The sequence below is a fragment of the Capra hircus genome, unplaced genomic scaffold, assembly GCF_001704415.2.
Source record: "Capra hircus breed San Clemente unplaced genomic scaffold, ASM170441v1, whole genome shotgun sequence".
In the NCBI taxonomy this organism is placed as follows: Eukaryota; Metazoa; Chordata; class Mammalia; order Artiodactyla; family Bovidae; genus Capra; species Capra hircus.
This window is the reverse complement of record NW_017199277.1, coordinates 1-19367: the sequence shown is the minus strand read 5'-3', so window position 1 is coordinate 19367 and position 19367 is coordinate 1. Positions and strand designations below refer to the sequence as shown.

Genomic DNA, 19367 nt, shown 5'->3' with positions numbered 1-19367 from the left:
CCCGTCTCTCTGGAGCGAGTGCATGGGGGAGAGAGCATAGGGACGATTGGTGCCCTTGAAGGGGTCTTCCTGGAGGAGGGCATCCCTAGTGCGCGGGATTGGGGGGAGATTAGAAAAACCTGGGAATATGCGTTGGAGATCCCAGGACCTGAAGGCCTGGAAGGGTGATGGATGCTCTTACTTGGGAGGTGGGTGGTGGGGGAGCCTGGACTCTGCCCTTGGGGGTGTGAAGGAAGGGCTGTGAGGGCCCAAGGGGGCGAGCCGGCATTTACAGGCAAGGACTGCCTGGGCTGAGAGGTCGGGTTGGGGCATCTACCGTGGAGGGGACCCCAGGCAGTTGTTACAAAAGTCTCTGGGGGAGGGGTTGGGGATGAGCAGGGGGCGGGGGCCAGAGTAGGGGCGGGCTGGAAGGAGGACCCTTTGCTGGCTTTGCTGCGCTCCCTGAGAAGGGGGAAAGGGCTGCCGGGTGTGTGCAGCCCGAGCTGGAGTAGGTACAGAGGGCCCGGCACCCCTCTCGGTCGAGAGCCTGGAGGAGGGCGGAAATGGGGGGAAAAGGTGACGACGCAGACAGCAGAATCACTAACGAGACTCCGGAGCGCGCTGGAGCGCAGAGAAGTTTAGATCGCGCGGGCGGCGCAGCCTGCCGGCGCGGGGATGGGGCCGGGTGAGGCGCTCACCCGCGCGGCGCAGCGCAGGGCGAGGGGCGGGGGGCCGGCGCGGGGAGACGCCGCGCTCGAGAACCTTCCAGCGTCCGACGGCTTCGGGCCGCCTCCTCCACGACGCCTACCTGGACTCGCATACCCGGCACAGCGCTTGTCCCTCCCGGCGGGCACGCTCCACGCCTCCGGCGGGAAGCTCGCTGCGGGACCCACCCCCACCCCGCCGCCTCTTCTCAGCCGCCCGTCCCCGGGCTGGTTCTGAGCTCTTCCCAGGTGTGTGACGGAAACGGACAGAGCGGCCCAGCGCAGTGATGCTGGTCAGGACGGGCGGGGTAGCCGAGCGCCTCTGGGACAGAGGGGAACCTTGCAGGGCCCCAAAGAGGACCCGAAGCGAGCAGGGGGCCGGAGCTCACGGGTGCGGGGCGAGTGCGGGGCGTCCTTCGGGGGACGAGGGGAGTGAGCTGACTGAAGGGAGGCTGGGGAGGCGGTGGCTGGGGCCCGGGTGGCCTGGACCCGGAGGAGGCCCCCGGGGGCAGGGAGGGCGGGCCACGTCTGTGAAGCCCGGCGCTTCTTCTGGGTCCCACGGAGACGCCGGGCGCCGCCCGCGGGTGCCGGTTTCCCGAGAGCGGAGGCGCTTTGCGCACAGCCTGCCTCTCTGTCCTCTCAGCATCCCCCGCAGGCCGGGCTGTGACCACTCCATTTTCCAGCCCGGGAAACAGGCTCCGCAGGCTGAATAGGTTCCCAGGAGGTCGCCCTGAGCAACAGCAGGCTGGGCTGGGCTTGGGCGCCGGCGGGTGGGGTCTCAGTAGAACCCCCACAGTCCCCTAGCTAGGGCTGGGCCGCCTTCACGGGGGCTGAGCCAGGGTTGGTTTGCCTTCTCTTGGTGCTCAGCCTCAGCCTTGTCCTGAAAGGGGTTCCTGCCCCGCTGGGCCACCCTGGCAGCTCTTCGCTCTCACCATCTGGATCCGGGGCCAGGGCCCCGAGGCCCGCTGTCGCCTTTCTGCTTGAGCAACAGCAGGGCTGGGCTGCGCGCCAGCCTCCAGCTCCCTTTCCTGCAGGGCCTGCGCCCTGGGGCTCAGTCAGAGCTGGTCCGGCCCAGGGGAGGAGGCGGTGCGCCTGCCTGCTGCCGGCAGCGGCCTGCGCCTCCGCAGCCTGTGACTTCCTGCGCACACGTATGGCCAAGTTTTTGTTCTAAACTCTCGACAGCGGCCTGTGTCTCCTCCAGGAGCGTCTTCTCCCGCTGGGCCGCTGAGGTGCCCTTTCTCCTTCGTTTCCTCTCTGTCCCGCCTGTGCCCCAGGACCCCTGGCCTCCTCGCGGTCTCGTCAGCTGTCCTTCCCCAGCCCCTTCTGGGTGCATATCTCAAGCCTGTGCTCCGTGTTCCTGACTGGGCTTTAACGTTAGCTGTGCCTGTTCTTGGAAACCCCTCAAGTGGCTTTAATCACTGTAGCGATTTTATTTTTCTCACCTATTGTTTTCCCCATGTATCGTCAGATAGTTTTAATTTTCTTTGTTTCTGTCGCTGATTTTTTAAAAGAGACTTTCTTTCTTAGAGCAAGTTTTACGTTCACAGCAAAACTGAGAGGAAGGTAGAGAGGATTCCCATATACCCCTGCCCCCAGCAGGCATAGCTGCCCCCAGTTATTGCATCAGCTGGCACATTTGTTGCAATTGATGAACCTGCCCTGAGAAGTCATCATCGGTTCCTAGCTTACATCAGGGCTCACCTTGGTGCTTTACACGCTAGGGTTTGGACAAGTTCATAGTGACGTGCGCCCGCCATTACAGTCCCATGCAGAGTATCGCCAGGGCCCTGGGCATCCTCTGTGCTCCGCCTGCTCATCGCTCCCTGCCCCTCCCCAGCCTCTGGCAACCACTGATCTCTGTATTTTCTCTCTAGATTTACCTCTTCCAGAATGTCGCAGGTGGGAATGTCACAGTACGTGGCCTTTTCTCGTTGCTTCTTTCACTTAGTTATACGCGTTGAAGTTTCCTTCGTGTCTCACTGTGGCCTGACGGCTCGTGTCTTTCCTCATGACTAACATTCCGTTGCCCAGCGTACCCCTTTTCTTCGTCCATTCACCTATTGAAGGACATCTTGGTTGTTTCCAGGTTTGGGCAGTTATGAATAAAGCCGCTGTAAACATCCTTTGCAGGCTTTTGTGTGGACATGTTTTTAGCTCCTTTGGGTAAATACCAGGGGGCTGACTGCTGATCGCATGGTGAGAGTGCGGCTTTGTAAGAAGCCGCCCAATGTCTCCGCTGATCGCACCCCACCCGTGCTGGGCGTGAGCTCCCGCTGCACGTGGTTCTGGATTTTGGCCATCCCAGTAGGTGCACGGGGGGGGGGGGGGTCTCACTGCTTATGACGTGCGCTTCGCTGATGTGCTCAGACGCCATTTGCGCGTCTTCTCTGCTGAGGGGTCTATTAAGACTGTCTGCTCATGTTTCACTTGGGTCACTCGTTTTCTTGTTGGGTTTTAGGAGTTCTTGCTAGATTTTTGAATAACAGTCCTTTGTCAGATATGGCCTTTGCAAATATCTTTTTCCTAGTCTGTGATTTATCTTCTCATTCTTTTGGCATTGTCTTTTGCAGAACGGAAGTTTTTCATTCTAATGAAGTTCTGTGTGTCAGTTGAAAGTGAAAAGTGAAAGTCACTCAGTCGTGTCTGACTCTTTGCCAGCCCACGGACTGTAGCCTGCCAGGCTCCTCCGTCCATGGAATTCTCCAGGCCAGAATACTGGAGCAGGTAGCCATTCCCTTCTCCAGGGGACTCTTCTCAATCCAGGGATCAAACCCAGGTCTTCTGCATCGCAGGCAGACTCTTTACCATCTGAGCCATCGGGAAGCCCCTCTTTACTTCCAGCTGGGCTGGGGCTTCGCTGCACAGGGCTCTTCCCTAGTTCAGGGTGCAGGCGTCTCACTGCGGTGCCTTCTCCTGTTGCGGAGCACGGGCTCTAGGGTGTGCCACTCCAGCAGTTGTAGCGCCCAGGCTCCAGAGCTCAGGCTGAATGACTGTGGCACTCGGGCTCAGTTGCTGTGTGGCACGTGGGATCTTCCCAGATCAGGGATCAAACTCCAGGCGGACTCTCTGCCACTGAGCCACCAGGGACGCCCTCAATCATTTCCTTTATGGGTCAGCCTTTCGTGCAGTGTCTACATCACCACACCCAGGGTCACTAGGCTGCTCCCGCAGTGTCCTCTGGAAATTTCGTATGTGTGTTTTGCATTTAGGGCTGTGAGTCACCGGTGTTAATTCTTGTTGTCCAGTTGTCCCTGCACCATTTGTTGGCAAGACCACCTTTGCTCCATTGTACCGTCTTTGCTTCTTTGCCGAAGATCAGTTGGCTGCATTTACGTGCCTGTTAAGTTGCTTCAGTCTTGTCCAGTTCTTTATGACAAGAATACTGGAGTGGGCGCGCATGCCCTCCTCTGGGGGAATCTCCCTACCCAGGGATCAGACCCGCGTCTCTGTCCCCTGCACTGGCACGCAGGTTCTTTACCAACTAGTGCCACCTGGGAAGCGCTGCCCGCTCTCATGTGGGCCTGCTTCCGAGTTCTCTCTTCTGTCCCACTGACCTGTCTGGCCTTCTGCCAGCGCGACAGCCTCAGCTGCTGCAGCTGTACGGGAGGGCGTGGAGCTGGCTGCTGTTCCAGTTTACTCTTCTCCTTGAAGACCAGGTTGGTTATTCTGTGTCTTTTGCCTCTCCAGGAAAGAAGCAGTCAGTTGATCGGTGGGGTATCTTTAAGTGATAGTTGGAGGGGAGGCTGTGCTTCTCTGGCTCTGGTAGCAGAGCCGTCTCACTCGCTCGTTTGCTGTGTGGTCTCCGTTGCGTCGCGCTGGGTCTTTCGTTGCCGCGCACGGACGCGCTACGGGGCGTGGGCTCAGGAGCTGTGGTGCTTGGGCTGGCTTAGTGTCCCCACCACACGTGAGAGCTTAGTTCCCTGACCGGGGATTGAACCCATATCCCCTGCATTAAGAGGTGGGCTTGTAACCACTGGACCAGCAGGGAAGTCCGGTTGGTGGGGCTTTGATTGGAATTGTATCGAATCTGCAGAGATCACGTTGGGAAGAGCACACTGTGGCCATGCTGAGTCTTCTGGTCCTGAACGTGGACTGTCTCTCCGTTGGTTCAGGGCTTTCGATTCCTTTCATCACAGCTTTGCACTTTCTTCCTATTTAGATCTTATTCATGTTTTGTTAGATTTTTACCTGGGTATTTACTTATTTTGGGGGTGCTAATGTAAATGCTATTTATTGTGTTTCAAATTTCAAATTTCAAGTAGTCCATTGCTAGCATATAGGAAGGCGACTGACTTCTGTATGCTAACCTCGTGTCCTGCAACCTCGCTGTGATTGGTCATTAGCTCCAGGCGTGTCTTTTCTCTTTCTTCTAGGCTGATTCTTCTGGATCGTCTGCAAACTGAAACAGTTGTGCTCCTTCTTCCTCAGTCTGTAACCCTTTCATTCCCTTTACTCGCCTTACTGCGTCAACTAGCGCTTCCAGTATAATATTGAAGAGAAGTGATGAGAAGGATTGGACACTGACTTCTAAAACTTGCTCACACGCCAGCACTGACAGACGTCCTCCCCTCCCCATCTGTGTCCTTGGCAGACTCACCACCACCTCAGGGCTTTGCTGGGCTGTCTCCGTCTCAGACTTTTCGTGACCACTATTTACAATGGCAGCCTCACTCAGACTCACTATCCTTTTTGCTGGCTTTCTTTTCCTCTACAGCAGCTGCCCCCAGCTACTATACTAGACTCTCTTGGTTGTGTCCATCGTCTGCTCCCCCTCCCCCTGCCCTGGAATGTACAGTCAGCACAGCGGGGGCTCGTGTCTGTCCACTCACCAGTGTCAGCACCTGGCACAGCGGGCACTCAGGACCTGGCACAGCGGGCACTCAGGACCTGGCACAGGGCGGGCACTCAGGACCTGGCACAGCGGGCACTCAGGACCTGGCACAGGGCGGGCACTCAGGACCTGGCACAGGGCGGGCACTCAGGACCTGGCACAGGGCGGGCACTCAGGACCTGGCACAGAGTGGGCACTCGACCTGGCACAGCGGGCACTCAGGACCTGGCACAGAGCGGGCACTCAGCACCTGGCACAGGGTGGGCACTCAGCACCTGGCACAGGGCGGGCACTCAGGACCTGGCACAGGGCGGGCACTCAGTAGCTGTTGGAATGGCCTAGTAGATCATGGTATGTATGTGTTCTAGATCAGATGAGGTGTCTGACTTTTTTTTCTGCTTCCAGAGGTAATTATTTTTCTGATGTACATGCTTCCCCTGGCTGTTACATCCCCTCTCCCCCTTTTGGCAAAGTGATTGAGGAGGCCTTACACATAGCTGAGAAAAGAAGAGAAGTGAAAGGCAAAGGAGAAAAGGAAAGATGTACCCATCTGAATGCAGAGTTCCAAAGAATAGCAAGAAGAGATAAGAAAGCCTGCCTAAGTGAACAATGGAAAGAAATAAAGGAAAACAATAGAATGGGAAAGACTAGAGATCTACTCAAGAAAATTAGAGATACAAAGAGAACATCTCATATAAAGATGGGCTCGATAAAGGGCAGAAACACTCTAACAGAAGCAGAAGATATTAAGAAGAGGTGGCAAGAATCCACAGAAGAACTACACAAAAAAGATCTTCACTACCAAAATAATCATGATGGTGTGATCACTCACCTATAGCCAGACATCTTAGAGTGTGAAGTCAAGTGGGCCTTAGGAAGCATCACTATGAACAAAGCTAGTGGAGGTGATGGAATTCCAGCAGCGCTGTTTCAAACCCTGAAAGATGATGCTGTTGCACTCAACAGGCCAGCAGGTTTGGAAAACTCAGCAGTGGCCACAGGACTGGAAAAGGTCAGTTTTCATTCCAAAGCCCAAAAAGGGCAAAGAATGCCAAAGAATGTTCCAACTACTGCACAACTGCACTCACTTCACATGCTAGCAAAGTAGTGCTCAAAATCCTTCAAGCTAGGCTTCAGCAGTGTATGAACTGAGAACTTCCAGATGTACAAGCTGGATTTAGAAAAAGCAGAGGAACCAGAGATCAAATTGCTAACATCCGCTGCATAATAGAAAAAGCAAGAGTTGCAGAAAAAACATTTACTTCTGCTTCATTGACTATGCTAAAGCCTTTGTGTGGATCACAACAAACTGGAAAATTCTGAAAGGGCTAACCCTAACCACCTTAGCTGCCTCCTGCAAAACCTGTATGCAGGTCAGGAAGCAGCAGACAGGGACATGCAACAACAGACTGGTTCATAATTGGGAAAGGAGGACGTCAAGGCTGTACACTGTGCCCTGCTTATTTAACTTATATGCAGAGGACGTCATGCAAAATGCCGGGCTGGATGAAGCACAAGCTGGAATCAAGTTTCCCAGGAGAAAGACCAATAACCTCAGATATGCAGGTGACACCATGTTTATGACAGAAAGTGAAGAGGAACTTTTAATCAAGGTGAAAGAGGAGAGTGAAGAAGTTGGCTTAAAACTCAACATTCAGAAAACTAAGATCATGGCATTCGGTCCCATCACTTCATGGGAAACAGACGGGGAAACAGTGAGAACAGTGACAGATTTTATTTTTGGGGGTCTCCAAAATCACTGCAGATGGTGACTGCAGCCATGAAATTAAAAGATGCTTGCCCACTGGAAGAAAAGCTATGACCAACCTTGACAGCATATTAAAAAGCGGAGACATTACTTTGCTGACAAATGTCTGTCTAGTCAAAGCTATAGTTTTTCCAGTAGTCGTATGGATGTGAGAGTTGGACTATAAAGAAAGCTGAGTGCCGAAGAACTGATGCTTTTGATCTGTGGTGTTGGAGAAGACTCTTGAGAGTCCCTTGGATTGCAAGGAGATCCAACCAGTCAATCCTAAAGGAAATCAGTCCTGAATATTCATTGGAAGGACTGATGCTGAAGCTGAAGCTCCAATACTTTGGCCACCTGATGTGAAGAGCCGACTCATTGGAGAAGACCCTGATGCTGGGAAAGACTGAGGGCAAGAGGAGAAGGGGGTGACAGAGGATGAGATGGTTGGATGGCATGAGTCTGAGCAAACTCTGGGAGACCATGAAGGTCAGGGAAGGGTGGCGTGCTGCAGCCCATGGGATCACGGTCAGACATGACTCAGTGGCTGAGTAACAGTTCTTAATTTCTCTGCTAGTTTTTTCTTGTTACAAGTATCTGTGACTGGGGACCATGCCTTCTGAACTAGACAATTAGGGAGGAGTGGACAGTATGAGCGGGGGCATCTGGGAGGAGACAGGTCTGCTGTGTCCTCCACCTCGCGGCCACTTGCCCTCTATGAACCAGGAGGACCTGCGGTGAAGCCCAAGTCACAAGCGACTTAATGTTCACAGACACCCACTGGCTGCCCTGGTCAGCAGCCACAGAGCTGAGTGCCATGGGCATCCCTGGGGCCTTCCCAGGGCCTGATCCCTCTTTCACTGAAATCCTCAAGGTGAGGTAAATCTTGAGAGAATTGTTTGGAATTCCGGGCGGACATACTGCCTTCCCACGGAATAAGGACATACACAGTGACAGCCCCGAAGATGTCCACGCCCTAACCCCCCGAGCCTCTGGCTGGCACCTCCACGGCAGGAGAGGCTGCGCGGTGGGCTCTTAGCCCCTGGACCGCCAGGGAAGCCCCGGTGGGTGGGCCTTCGATTCGGATCGCATCGGATCACGTTGGGGAAAGCTGACAGTGTGGCAGTATCGAGTGTGTCCATCCGTGAAGGACGTTCTTTGAGATGGAGCAGTTGTCCTGGGTCACCTGCGTGGGCCCATTGTCACTGTAAGGGTCCTCACAAGCAGGAGGGTCAGAGGAGGAGGAATGATGATGGTAGCAGAGGGGAGAGTGATAAGATGCTAAGCTGACGGCTCTGTGGACGGAGGGAGAGCCCACGCACCAAGGAATCCTGGTGCCCTCTAGGAACCAGGAGAGGAGGGGAGCAGATTCATCCCTAAAGCCTCCAGAGAGAAGGCTGGAAACCTCGATTTTAGGACTTCCGATGTCCAGAGCTGTAAGACAGGAAATTCCATTTTGTTCCTGGCAATTTGTTATAGCAGCCACAAGGGACTCATATGGGCAGGTGCACCCAGTGCCCGGCAGCCCGGGGAGAGCGGGCTGTTGACACGATCGTCCAGTGTGTGTCTGACTCTCCAGGGGCTCCTGACCCTGAACGAGGGTTACGTGAAAACAGTCAAACAAGCAACCCTCTCATTATGCTTAAAGCAGTTTGCACTCGGGTCTCCATTCCTGGCGACTGAGCCCTAACTATATCCCCAGCCCGGTCATAGGACACCCCCTGCCCAGCCCCAGGTGCTGAGTGCTCCCACATCTTTGAGGAGGGTGGGGCGGGACTCACATCCAACGCTGCTTTCACTACGAATGAGACTGAGGACACGGTTGGATATCATTTGTTCGCTGGTGGAAAGGCCCTGTGCCTGGCACATGACGGTGGCTCCACGCACAGGGTGGCGGGAGGAGGCCCAAAGCCCCTTCTCCTCAGGGCCAGAAGCTCAAAAGGAAGGTGTGGGAGAGGCAGGAAGCCGTGAGGGTGGAGGAAGGTGGGATCAGCGTGGTGTCCAAAGCTCAGGTCAGGAAGGGGTGTCAGGAGCAGGCACAGTGCCCAGGCCCCTCTGCCCCCCAAGACAACCAGGCACAGAGAGCGAGTCAGAACTAAAAAAAATATTTCATTTCATTCTGAATAAAAAATGGGACAGACAGAACTCTTGGAAATCCTGAAAACAATGTCATCGCTACGGCAAAATTTCACAGAAATCATCGCACGGGGCGTGGGGGCCGAGCCTGGGCCCCGCCCGCTACAGAGGCCGCCTCTCTGGGAGGGGCCGGGGGCGCAGTGGCCTGGGGGCCCGAGCGGGCAGGCACGATGGTGGCTGTGCCCCGGGATGAGCCCGCTGGGCCCCCAGGGTCCAGGCTCTGAGCCCGGCCTCCAGCTGCCAGCACAGGCCGGCGGGTGGGGCTGGAAGGGGTCGCTGGTCCTCAAGGGGCCTCCTTTCGGGCGGCCTTGCGGCTGCGCGCACCCCACATCCCCCGCCTGGAGTGGAAGTGGTGGTAGAAGTTCCGCACTCGGAGTCGTTCCACCTCTAGCCCTGCCTGCAGGACCCTGCGGGTGGCGAGGGGTGGTCAGGGCTGCCCCGCAGCCTGGAGGTCAACACGGGAACGGGGGCGAATGGGGCTACCCTTATTCTGGACCCTGGTGGGGGAGGGCATGTGTGTCAGGGCGGCCCTTGAGCCTACAGAACAGTGGGGTGGGATGGAATGGAACCAGGTCCAAGGGCTGGATGTGGGGGCTTCCACTACTGCAGGACCCCGCTGGGCCCAGGGGTACCCCAGGGCCACCACCAGGTCCTATAGGATCTGGGCGCTTCCCTGAGTGCAGGACCCTGGACTGGGAAGGGGTTTGGGGGAGTTGGGGGCATCTAGGATCTCTCTAGGCCTATGGATCCTGGGGGTAGGAGGAGGGAGACAGCAGAGTCTTGTCAGCAGTGAGGACCCCAGGCCCTCCCTACCCAGAGGGCAGGACGTGGACCTGTCTGTCTGTGTGTTGGGTGGGGCGTCACCTGTCCAGGAGCTCCCAGTCCTCGCCTCCCCACTGGTCCCGGAATTCCTCAGTGTTCATGCCTCCAATACGGTCAAAGTCAGACTTGTAGATCCCGAAGAGGCCAAAGCCATTCACCTCCCAGTAACCTGGTGGGGAAGGGTGCCCTTCAGACGCCAGGTCCTGAAAGGCTGGTGGGTCTTGGGGTCACGCCAGCATGTTGATCATACCTCAGACCCTGGGCATGATTTGGGTGCTGGAGGAGGTTCCTAGAGGCCAAGCATGACCCTAGGGTTACTTGGGGGTGAGGAACTTGGGGTCCTGGGCACGGGTGGGGTTCCTAGATGCCACAAGGAGTCCTGGGCATTACAGGGAACCCTGATGGGGCCCCAGGCCTACCTTGCAGGTTGGGAGGCCCCTGGGGAGCCTAGATTTCACCCTGGCATTGGTGGGACCCCGGGGCCCTCCTGGGGGGCATCCAGGGCATTACCGTGCGGGTCCCCTGGTGAGCTCCCACAGCTTAGCCGCATGACCACAGGCGCGAAGGCCAGCTTGCCCTCCACGCAGTGCTTGCGGATGCCGTCCAGGATACTGGGGGGGAAGTGGATGTGCAGGTCGCAGAGGAAAACGATGCTGCTGGCATCCTGGGGACAGCGGGGAGGTCTGAGTCTCGCCCTCCGCTCCGGGAGGGCGCGCTCGCCCCAGCTCAGCGGGCTTTTCCGGCCAGCCCCACCCTGACCACGCACCTCCACCGCGTCCACTCCAGCTTGCAGCCCCGCAGAGCGCTCAAAGTTCCCGGCTCGCCTCAGGTATTGGTATCTGGGAGAGGGGGCAAGCGAGTGGGATCGCATACCGCGGCCTCTGGGGCGGGGTGGAGGCAGGGAAACCCACCTCTACTCGGGAGGAGGAAAGATTCGGCCCACCCTGCCCGAGAGGAGCGGGGGCGCCGCTACCTGGGCAGCCGCGCGGCGCGGAGGGCCTGCTCCACGTCCATGTCCTCGCTCTCAAAGTCCACCAGGACGACGCTGAAGCGCGAGTCACCCGTGCGCGCGTGCAGTGCGGCCATGTCCGCCAGGAACTGCACCACCCAGCGCGCCTGGTTTTTCACTGGAGGAGGACGGGGACACTGAGCACAGCGGCACCCCGCCCGGCGGTGCCCCCCACGCCCCGCAGCCCTGGGCGGCGCCGCGCACCCGGCACTACGAAGTGCACCGTCACGTCCTGGGCGCCAGGCCAGGCGCAGAGGCCGGCACAGCTCCGGGCGGCCGTCGGGGCGCGCGGAGGAGGCTGCGGCGGGCTCGGGGCTCTCGCCGTCCTCCTCAGTGTCGCCGGCACGGGCCCCGGGCAGGCGCAGGAAGACGTACTCAGACAGGCGCAGGCGGCGCCCGCCGCGCTCCTGCAGCTCCAGTTCCAGGAGGAAGCGGCTTCCTCGCGCCGAGTCCCGGCGCTTCTCCACGTTCACGATGCGCAGCAGAGCGTACCGCCTGCGGGCGGAGCTGGGTCAGCAGCAGAGTGGAGGCCCCCGACTCCCATCGCCGCGGCAGGAAGGCGGCCACTCGAGTGACTGGGGGCGCTGCCGCGCACCTGTGGCCCGCAGCGGCCCCAGTCCCCACCCATCCCACCCCCCCCCCCCCCCCCCCAAGGCCAAGGCCGGAGGGGCATGCCGTCTCAGAAGGCGGACGCACATTTCAGGCCGCCTCCTCCCCCGACGCCCCGCGAAGGAGGCGTCCCCACGCCCAGGCCGGCCCTCTCTCCTCCCCGCCGCCACTGCTGCCTACAGCCACACGCTCAGAAACCTTCAGGGGGACCCGCTGCCCCCAGGACGGGACTCAGATGCCTTAACGTCTGACTCGTCTCAGTATCTTGTCCCGCAGACACTCGAGCTTCCGCTTGGGGGAGAGCTCTATCCCGGGTGCCCCCACCTGGATGCTGGGGCCTATCCTCCCCACACGCCCTCTCCAGGGTCTTAGATACCTCCTGTGAGAAACCTCCTTCTTGCCTCCCTGGCACAAGCTCAGGGCTACCCTGCTCTCCTGGGAAGAAGCCTCTGGCCCTTCCCCTTCACCCCGGCCCTGAGCACCTCACCTCCACTCCGCCCACACACAGTGGTTTCTCCTCCTCCTGGAAGACAGGGCCCTGGGCTCCACTAGGTTGCTGTTCTTCCTGCCACATGATCCCCCTGTACAGCCGGTATCACTCACCTGGGAGCCCACCAGTGTGGCCTCCAGGGGTCTGGGACTCCTCCCCTCGCCCCATGCCCATCCCCACCACGGTCTCCCCAGGTGTCAGGGCGTTTCTGCCCCAAAGGCTCTGCGTCTGTGCTCTTGCTCCTGGGGCCATTCACGCCCTTGTCCTGTTCGGAGGATGGGGCTGCAGCCATGACCTTTCTGTTGGACAGAGGCCCTCATACCCTGGGATCATGAGCTGCTCTCAGGAGGCTCGGAGCCAAGGGCACGCTGGCTTTCTCACCTAGAGTCAATCTGCCCCTGCCTCTGCCAAGGGTCCAGGCTGTGCCAGCGCTGCCCTGAACCAAGCCTGTAGGTCACAGGCTCCGCCTTCCACCCCCTCCTCTCCAAGGCTGCCACACCTCCGACTAGGATCCAGATGGGCCAAACACGAGTCCTGATCTAAATTCTGTATCAGAGGCAAGAACGAGCCCTGAACCCGGCCTTCAATGCCCACGAGGCCTGCCCTCTGCCCACCAGCCTCCTGGCCAGCCTTTGCCTGTCCCTTCTGTCTGCAGGTCCTGCCCCTCCTCAAGGGCTGAGCATAGTTCTGAACTCCTCAGGGCAAACTGGGGCTCCCATTCTCCCAGCCCCATACCTGCTTGAGGTGGAGACAGCATTCAATTGCTGTGGCCTGGGGGACCCGATCAGAGGGGTCAATGGGGCAGGAACCCTGAGCTCACCTCTGAGGACTAAGACCCCAGTCACCATGGTGCTGGCGGGGGGAGGGACCCTGGGGTTCTTAGCTTGATCGTGTGTGTCTGTGTGTGTCCGTGTGTGTGCTGGCGGGGTGAGGGACCCTGGGGTTCTTAGCTTGATCGTGTGTGTGTGATCATGGTGCTGGCGGGGGGAGAGACCCTGGGGTTCTTAGCTTGATCGTGTGTGTGTGATCATGGTGCTGGCGGGGGGAGGGATCCTGGGGTTCTTAGCTTGATCGTGTGTGCCTGTGTGTGTGTGTGTCTGTGTGTGTGCCGGCAGGGGGAGGGACCCTGGGGTTCTTAGCTTGATCGTGTGTGTGTGTGTGTGTGCTGGCAGGGGGAGGGACCCTGGGGTTCTTAGCTTGATCGTGTGTGTGTGTCTGTGTGTGTGTGATCATGGTGCTGGCGGGGGGAGGGACCCTGGGGTTCTTAGCTTGATTGTGTGTGTGTGTGTGTGTGTGTGTGCTGGCAGTGGGAGGGACCCTGGGGTCCTTAGCTTGATCGTGTCTGTGTGTGTGTGTGTGTGTGTGTGTGTGTGTGTGCTGGCAGGGGGAGGGACCCTGGGGTTCTTAGCTTGATCGTGTGTGTGTGATCATGGTGCTGGCGGGGGGAGGGACCCTGGGGTTCTTAGCTTGATCGTGTGTGTGTGTGTGTGTGTGTGTGTGTGTGCCAGCAGGGGGAGGGACCCTGGGGTTCTTAGCTTGATCGTGTGTGTGTGTGTGTGTGCTGGCAGGGGGAGGGACCCTGGGGTTCTTAGCTTGATCGTGTCTGTGTGTGTGTGTGTGTGTGTGTGTGTGTGTGTGCTGGCAGTGGGAGGGACCCCTGGGGTCCTTAGCTTGATCGTGTCTGTGTGTGTGTGTGTGTGTGTGTGTGTGTGTGTGCTGGCAGGGGGAGGGACCCTGGGGTTCTTAGCTTGATCGTGTGTGTGTGATCATGGTGCTGGCGGGGGGAGGGACCCTGGGGTTCTTAGCTTGATCGTGTGTGTGTGTGTGTGTGTGTGTGTGTGTGCCAGCAGGGGGAGGGACCCTGGGGTTCTTAGCTTGATCGTGTGTGTGTGTGTGTGTGCTGGCAGGGGGAGGGACCCCTGGGGTTCTTAGCTTGATCGTGTGTGTGATCATGGTGCTGGCGGGGGGAGGGACCCTGGGGTTCTTAGCTTGATCGTGTGTGTGTGTGTGTGTGTGTGTGATCATGGTGCTGGTGGGGGGAGGGACCCTGGGGTTCTTAGCTTGATCGTGTGTGTGTGTGTGTGTGTGTGTGTCTGTGTGTGTGCCAGCAGGGGGAGGGACCCTGGGGTTCTTAGCTTGATCGTGTGTGTGTGTGTGTGCTGGCAGGGGGAGGGACCCTGGGGTTCTTAGCTTGATCGTGTGTGTGTGTGTGTGTGTGTGTGTGTGTGATCATGGTGCTGGCAGGGGGAGGGACCCTGGGGTTCTTAGCTTGATCGTGTGTGTGTGTGTGATCATGGTGCTGGTGGGGGGAGGGACCCCTGGGGTTCTTAGCTTGATCATGTCTGTGTGTGTGTGTGTGTGTGATCATGGTGCTGGTGGGCGGAGGGACCCTGGGGTTCTTAGCTTGATCGTGTGTGTGTGTGTGTGTGTGTGTGTGTGTGTGTGTGTCTATTTCGAGGAGAGACCTGGGTGGCTCAGATCCAAGGTGGCAGGCAGGGGGTTTGGAGGTGCAGGACAGAGGAACCAGCCCTGGGTGGTAGGCGGAAGGCTCCTACAGGACAGGGGCCCCAGAAGGGAGAGAAGACACTTTCTGACGGTTGTGCGTGGGTGCGTGCGTGTGCGTACCACTCCCAGAGCAGTGCCTTGATAGACCCCGGGGAAGAGCTGAGGGTCCCGTCGAGGCCCAGCTCCGCCCCTCCCACGGCACCCCCGCCGCGTACCCGCTGTGGCGCATGTTCAGCCTCTCCATGTACTGAGCCACCACGTCCACGGCCTCGGCCTCGGGCAGCTGCAGGTTCCCGGACACGTTGCAGCGCAGATCGTTCCAGTCCGAGCGCAGCAGCTCGAAGTCCACGTGGCCGACGCTGAACGTGCGCTGCCAGTCGATGGCGTCCTCCGCGCCAGCGGCCGCGCCCCAGGCCTGCCGCCTCCTCGCTGTCCTCCGACGCGTTCTCGTCGCCGGGGCGCGCCTTCCTCGCCATCGTCCCCTTCCTCCTCCTCGTCCTCCTCGCCCTCCCCAGGCAGCTGTGGCCTGGACACCTGGGACAAGCTCAGGAAGGAGGTCACGGGCTGCGCTTCAGAGGAAGAGTTGGAGTCCGCCGTGGGGGCCGCGAGTGCCGGCGCGCGCGCCCGGCCCTCCGCGGTGGCCGGCGCCGGGGCCGGGGCTCTCAGCTCTGCGGCCGGGGGGCTGCTCGTCCTGTGGCCTCGAGCCCGGGGCGGGCGCGGGGGCGCCCGCAGTGGCACCCTGGGCAGGGGTCGGGGGCGCAGGAAGACGCCAGGCAAGGGCGGCCGGGGCGGGCCGCGGGCGCCGAGCGGCGGGGCCCGGGGGGGCGCCCGCGGGCCGGGCCGCACGCGCGTCACGTACACCCGGGACAGCCCGGAGGAGGGCCGGGCGGCGGGCCGCGGGGGCGGGGCGCGGCCCAGGAAGAGCGGGAGCTGGCGGGCCGCCCAGCTCAGCGCGCGGGAGCGGCGGCGCGGCGGCGCGGCGGCGGCGGCCGCGGCCTCGGCGGGGGCTGCGGGGGCCGGGAGCTGGCGGCCGCCCTGCCTTCGGGGGCCTCGGTGGGCCCCAGGCCGGCGTCGAGCAGCTCTCCGTCGTCCTCGTCGTCCAGGAAGTCTGTGGGAAGCGCGCGTGAGCCGCTGCCGGGCCCCCCAGCTGGGGGTGGGGTGGCTGTGGGCACTCACCGTCGGGGTTGAGGAAGAGGAAGGCTCGGCGCTGCGCCTCCTGCCGGTCCTCCCCGCCCTCCTCCGGTCCATCTTCATGTATTTGTAGAAGCCAAACCTGGGGCGGCGGGCGGGGCGTCAGCGACCGGCTCGGCCCAGGCCCGCCCAGTCTTCTCGGGCACCGCCCGCCTGCCGCCCACCTTTCCAGATACAGCGGTGACTCCCGGTAGAAGCACTTGTTGTCCGTCTCCATGTGAGTCAGGCGCGTGTGGTCATTGGGATAAACGAAGGACAGGTATACCTGGGGTGGGCAGAGGGAGGGCCGTCTTCCAGAGGGTCTGGAGGCGGCTTCGGGGACCCTGGTGGGAGGGAGGCCTGGGTCTCGCGTTAGACCTTGGCGAGGGGCACTTACGAATTGCAGTCCCTGGTATCTTGCGATGGGAAAGTCCTTGACCACGTAGGTGGGGGCGTAGGCGCAGGGCTCCAGCACACTCTCCAGATCCGAGGGCTCCACCCGAGGCGCTGTGAAAGGGAGGCCACACTGTGGCCCGGACCCTCGCCTCGACACCCCCTCCACCCTGTGCGCGAACCCTGCTCACTGAGAAAGAAGGCATCTCGGGGATCCGGCCGCAGCATGTCAGCTCTGGACTCCTCCTGCCGTGGCCGCCCCCCCACGTGACTGGCAGGAGACTGGGGCACGTGAGCCACGTGGTCCATCTTCAGGGCTGACTCGTCTAGGGCAGAGGATGTGTGAGGTCCCCAAGGAGTTCACAGAGCCCTCCTCACCCACATCCAGCCACCCCGGAGACCCCCTTAGGCACCGCCCCCTTCCCCAGACGCACTGGCTCCCGACCTGTGTAGAGGGAGATGTGAGCAGAGCCGATGACCTCGAACTTCAGACCCGGCAGGAACGCTCGCCACTGGGGGTTGGAGAGGGTGGTCAGGGCCAAAGGAAGGGGGTGCGGGGGGACACCCTGGGTCAGGGAGGAGTGGATCTTCCTAGCATGGGGACGGGGAGCTAGCAGGGCAACGCCTTTACGGATGCAGAAAGCTGGGCGGGTGGACAGGAGAGGAGTCCTAACAAGGCACGGCAGGGAAGGTGCAGAGGCCGAGAAGGTTGGGGTCGCTGGAAGGTGAGAACCTCCTCTGTTCCCTTCAGGCCTTTCCTGACATCCTGGGCGCTTCTTGACCTTCTGGTTATGACCTCCGCCCCCACCTGCTCGTGATTCTACAGCCACTGCCCTTCTGGAGGTCAGAGCTGGCCTTCCATGGGCGAGCCCCAGTGGCCCCCAGCTCCCTGGCGGGCTCCCCACCCCACCTCTCCTGCACGGCCACTGCCCTTCTGGAGGTCAGAGCTGGCCTTCCAAGGGCGAGCCCCAGTGGCCCCCAGCTCCCTGGCGGGCCTCCTCATCCCCACCTCTCCTGCTTTTGTGCTTCTCAGTCTCCCTTGCAGGCTCTCTCCCCACCCCTCTCACGCTGGGTTCCTGGGGGCTGTCCCAGGCCCTCCTCCCTTCCCAGCTCATCCTGGACCCTTAGTCGCCCCCTCAGCTTCCACAAGATGACCTGAAATCTGCACCTCCAGTCTAGACCTTCTGCCAAGCTGAGCTGGGGTGATGCCCTCCACACACAAACCAGATGCCTGCAACATCCCAGCCCTCCCTGGTGACCACCCCACATCCAGCTAAACTCGGGCTCAATCACTGGCATCACCCCCTGCCCCCACAGGACCTGCGGGTTCAGGGACCGATGGTCACCTGTGAAAATCCTTCCCAACAGGCAGTGGCTAGAGGGTTTCCCCTGACATGCACATCCATTGCCTCATTCTCAGGAGGAAGCCCTGCCTGATCTGGCCACCAGACTGCTTGGAGTTCCAGAAGACTGTTCTTGAGACCAGGAATTCATCCTTGCACCCCGGATTCTCTCCCCCATGGGCCTCCCTGTGAATGTCTCTCGTAAGAATCTGCTCAGGGCCACTTTCTCCATGAAGCTGCTGAGCAGGCACAGTGGAGCGCAAGTCCCGTCCCTGAGCAGCTGCTTTGTCAGCCAGATGGGAAGTCCTGGGGAGGTGGGGGGCAGTGTCCACGCTGCTGTTCTGGGGGAGCGGCCGGGAAGAGGGCAGGGCAGGGGGGTCTCCAGAAGCCCCCGAGGGGGGCAGCTGCACTCACGCCCACTTCCACGTGGTCCGAGCCGCGGTCATCTTGCTTGTGGAGCAGCTCAAAGTAGTACCTCCGAGAGGCCATGAGCCTGAGGACAGGAGGAGTCAGGGGCCGGCTTGCTGCACCCCAGGAGCCCCCGAGAAACGGCAAGTCCCAGGGCCAGCAGCAGCAGTTTCACGCGTGCACGCGTCACCCCGTCCTCACACACAGACACACACCTGCTCCCAGTCACTCACCGTCTGGGCTTGGACACCTGGGAACTGAACTTGGTGAACTCTCCAGGCGCTGTCCACTCTGAGCCCGTCTGGAGGGCAACAGAAAAGGGCAGGGGGCTCACCCTCTCCTTGGGGCACCAGCCCCGCCCAGTGCCCCTTCCTGAGAAGTTGAAGGGGACAGGTGACTGAGGCCACAGGAGGCCCGTAAAGACAGAAGGGGTGTGGACGAGGAGGTGGGTGGGGATACCTTGCCCACAAAGGCCACCAGCTGGGCACCCGCTGGCTCTCGTTTGGGCTCAGCCAGAACTCAGAGTTGTCATCCGAAGCCACAGAGAACTGGACGTCGCCTAGGCCATAAGACAGGGCTCAGGGGCGGGCGGGGCGCCGCTCACCACACTCCCCCCATGCCCCCACCCCCGCACCATCTCTCGCCGGGTGGATGAAGCCGAACAGGCGGAGGCCGTAGTTCTTCCACTTGGGGGACACAGCCAGCTTCTTCACGGTGGTGCGAGTCTGGGGGGACAGCGGCTGCTGACATCAAGGTGCCTGCCCACGCCCGCCCACCCGGGGACCGCCGCCCCCCAGCACTCACGTGAGGGAAGAGCGGGAAGTGCAGGTTCCTCCGGAGCTGGCCCACCGCGCCCCCGCACCAGTCCTCAAACACGTGCAGATTCGCCTGCCCCTTGTACTGCGGAGGAGCGGGGCTTACCAGCCGCCCAGCAGCCCCCGCCCTCCCCGCCCGAGCCCCAGCGGACCTCACCTCCTCTCGCCACGCCGGCACTTGACGGGTGAGGTTGAGCACCAGGGGTCTTCCAGCCCCCCCCGGAAACAGCACACCTAGGTCCCGACCTTCAGCCTGCGGGAGAGAAAGGGCACCAAGGTCACAGCTGAGACGTGTAAGGGCAGGAAGAAGTCACACACACACACACACTCACGCAGCGTGGGGCACAGCCAGCCGCACGCGCCGGTTCCCACCATGCGGCCCTCCACATCGAGCCACGAAGCCCCG

General features: G+C 60.4%; 1 protein-coding gene across 1 annotated transcript; it reads right to left on the bottom strand.

The window, feature by feature from the left end:
• Positions 1-9350: 9350 nt before the first annotated feature.
• LOC102188023 (N-acetyl-beta-glucosaminyl-glycoprotein 4-beta-N-acetylgalactosaminyltransferase 1) lies at positions 9351-19214 on the bottom strand (the record flags this gene model as incomplete). The annotated part of the gene is given in 24 exon segments (XM_018045340.1): positions 9351-9804; positions 10262-10388; positions 10730-10883; positions 10986-11058; positions 11193-11346; positions 11433-11463; positions 11465-11723; positions 15048-15223; positions 15225-15302; positions 15304-15866; positions 15869-15940; positions 16009-16074; positions 16077-16105; positions 16188-16288; positions 16400-16509; positions 16587-16721; positions 16841-16907; positions 18153-18231; positions 18380-18447; positions 18606-18643; positions 18646-18705; positions 18781-18871; positions 18951-19046; positions 19119-19214. Coding segments are annotated over 24 exon segments (2847 nt in total), but the record flags the coding sequence as incomplete, so codon positions are not given.
• Between the last annotated feature and the right edge of the window lie 153 nt (positions 19215-19367).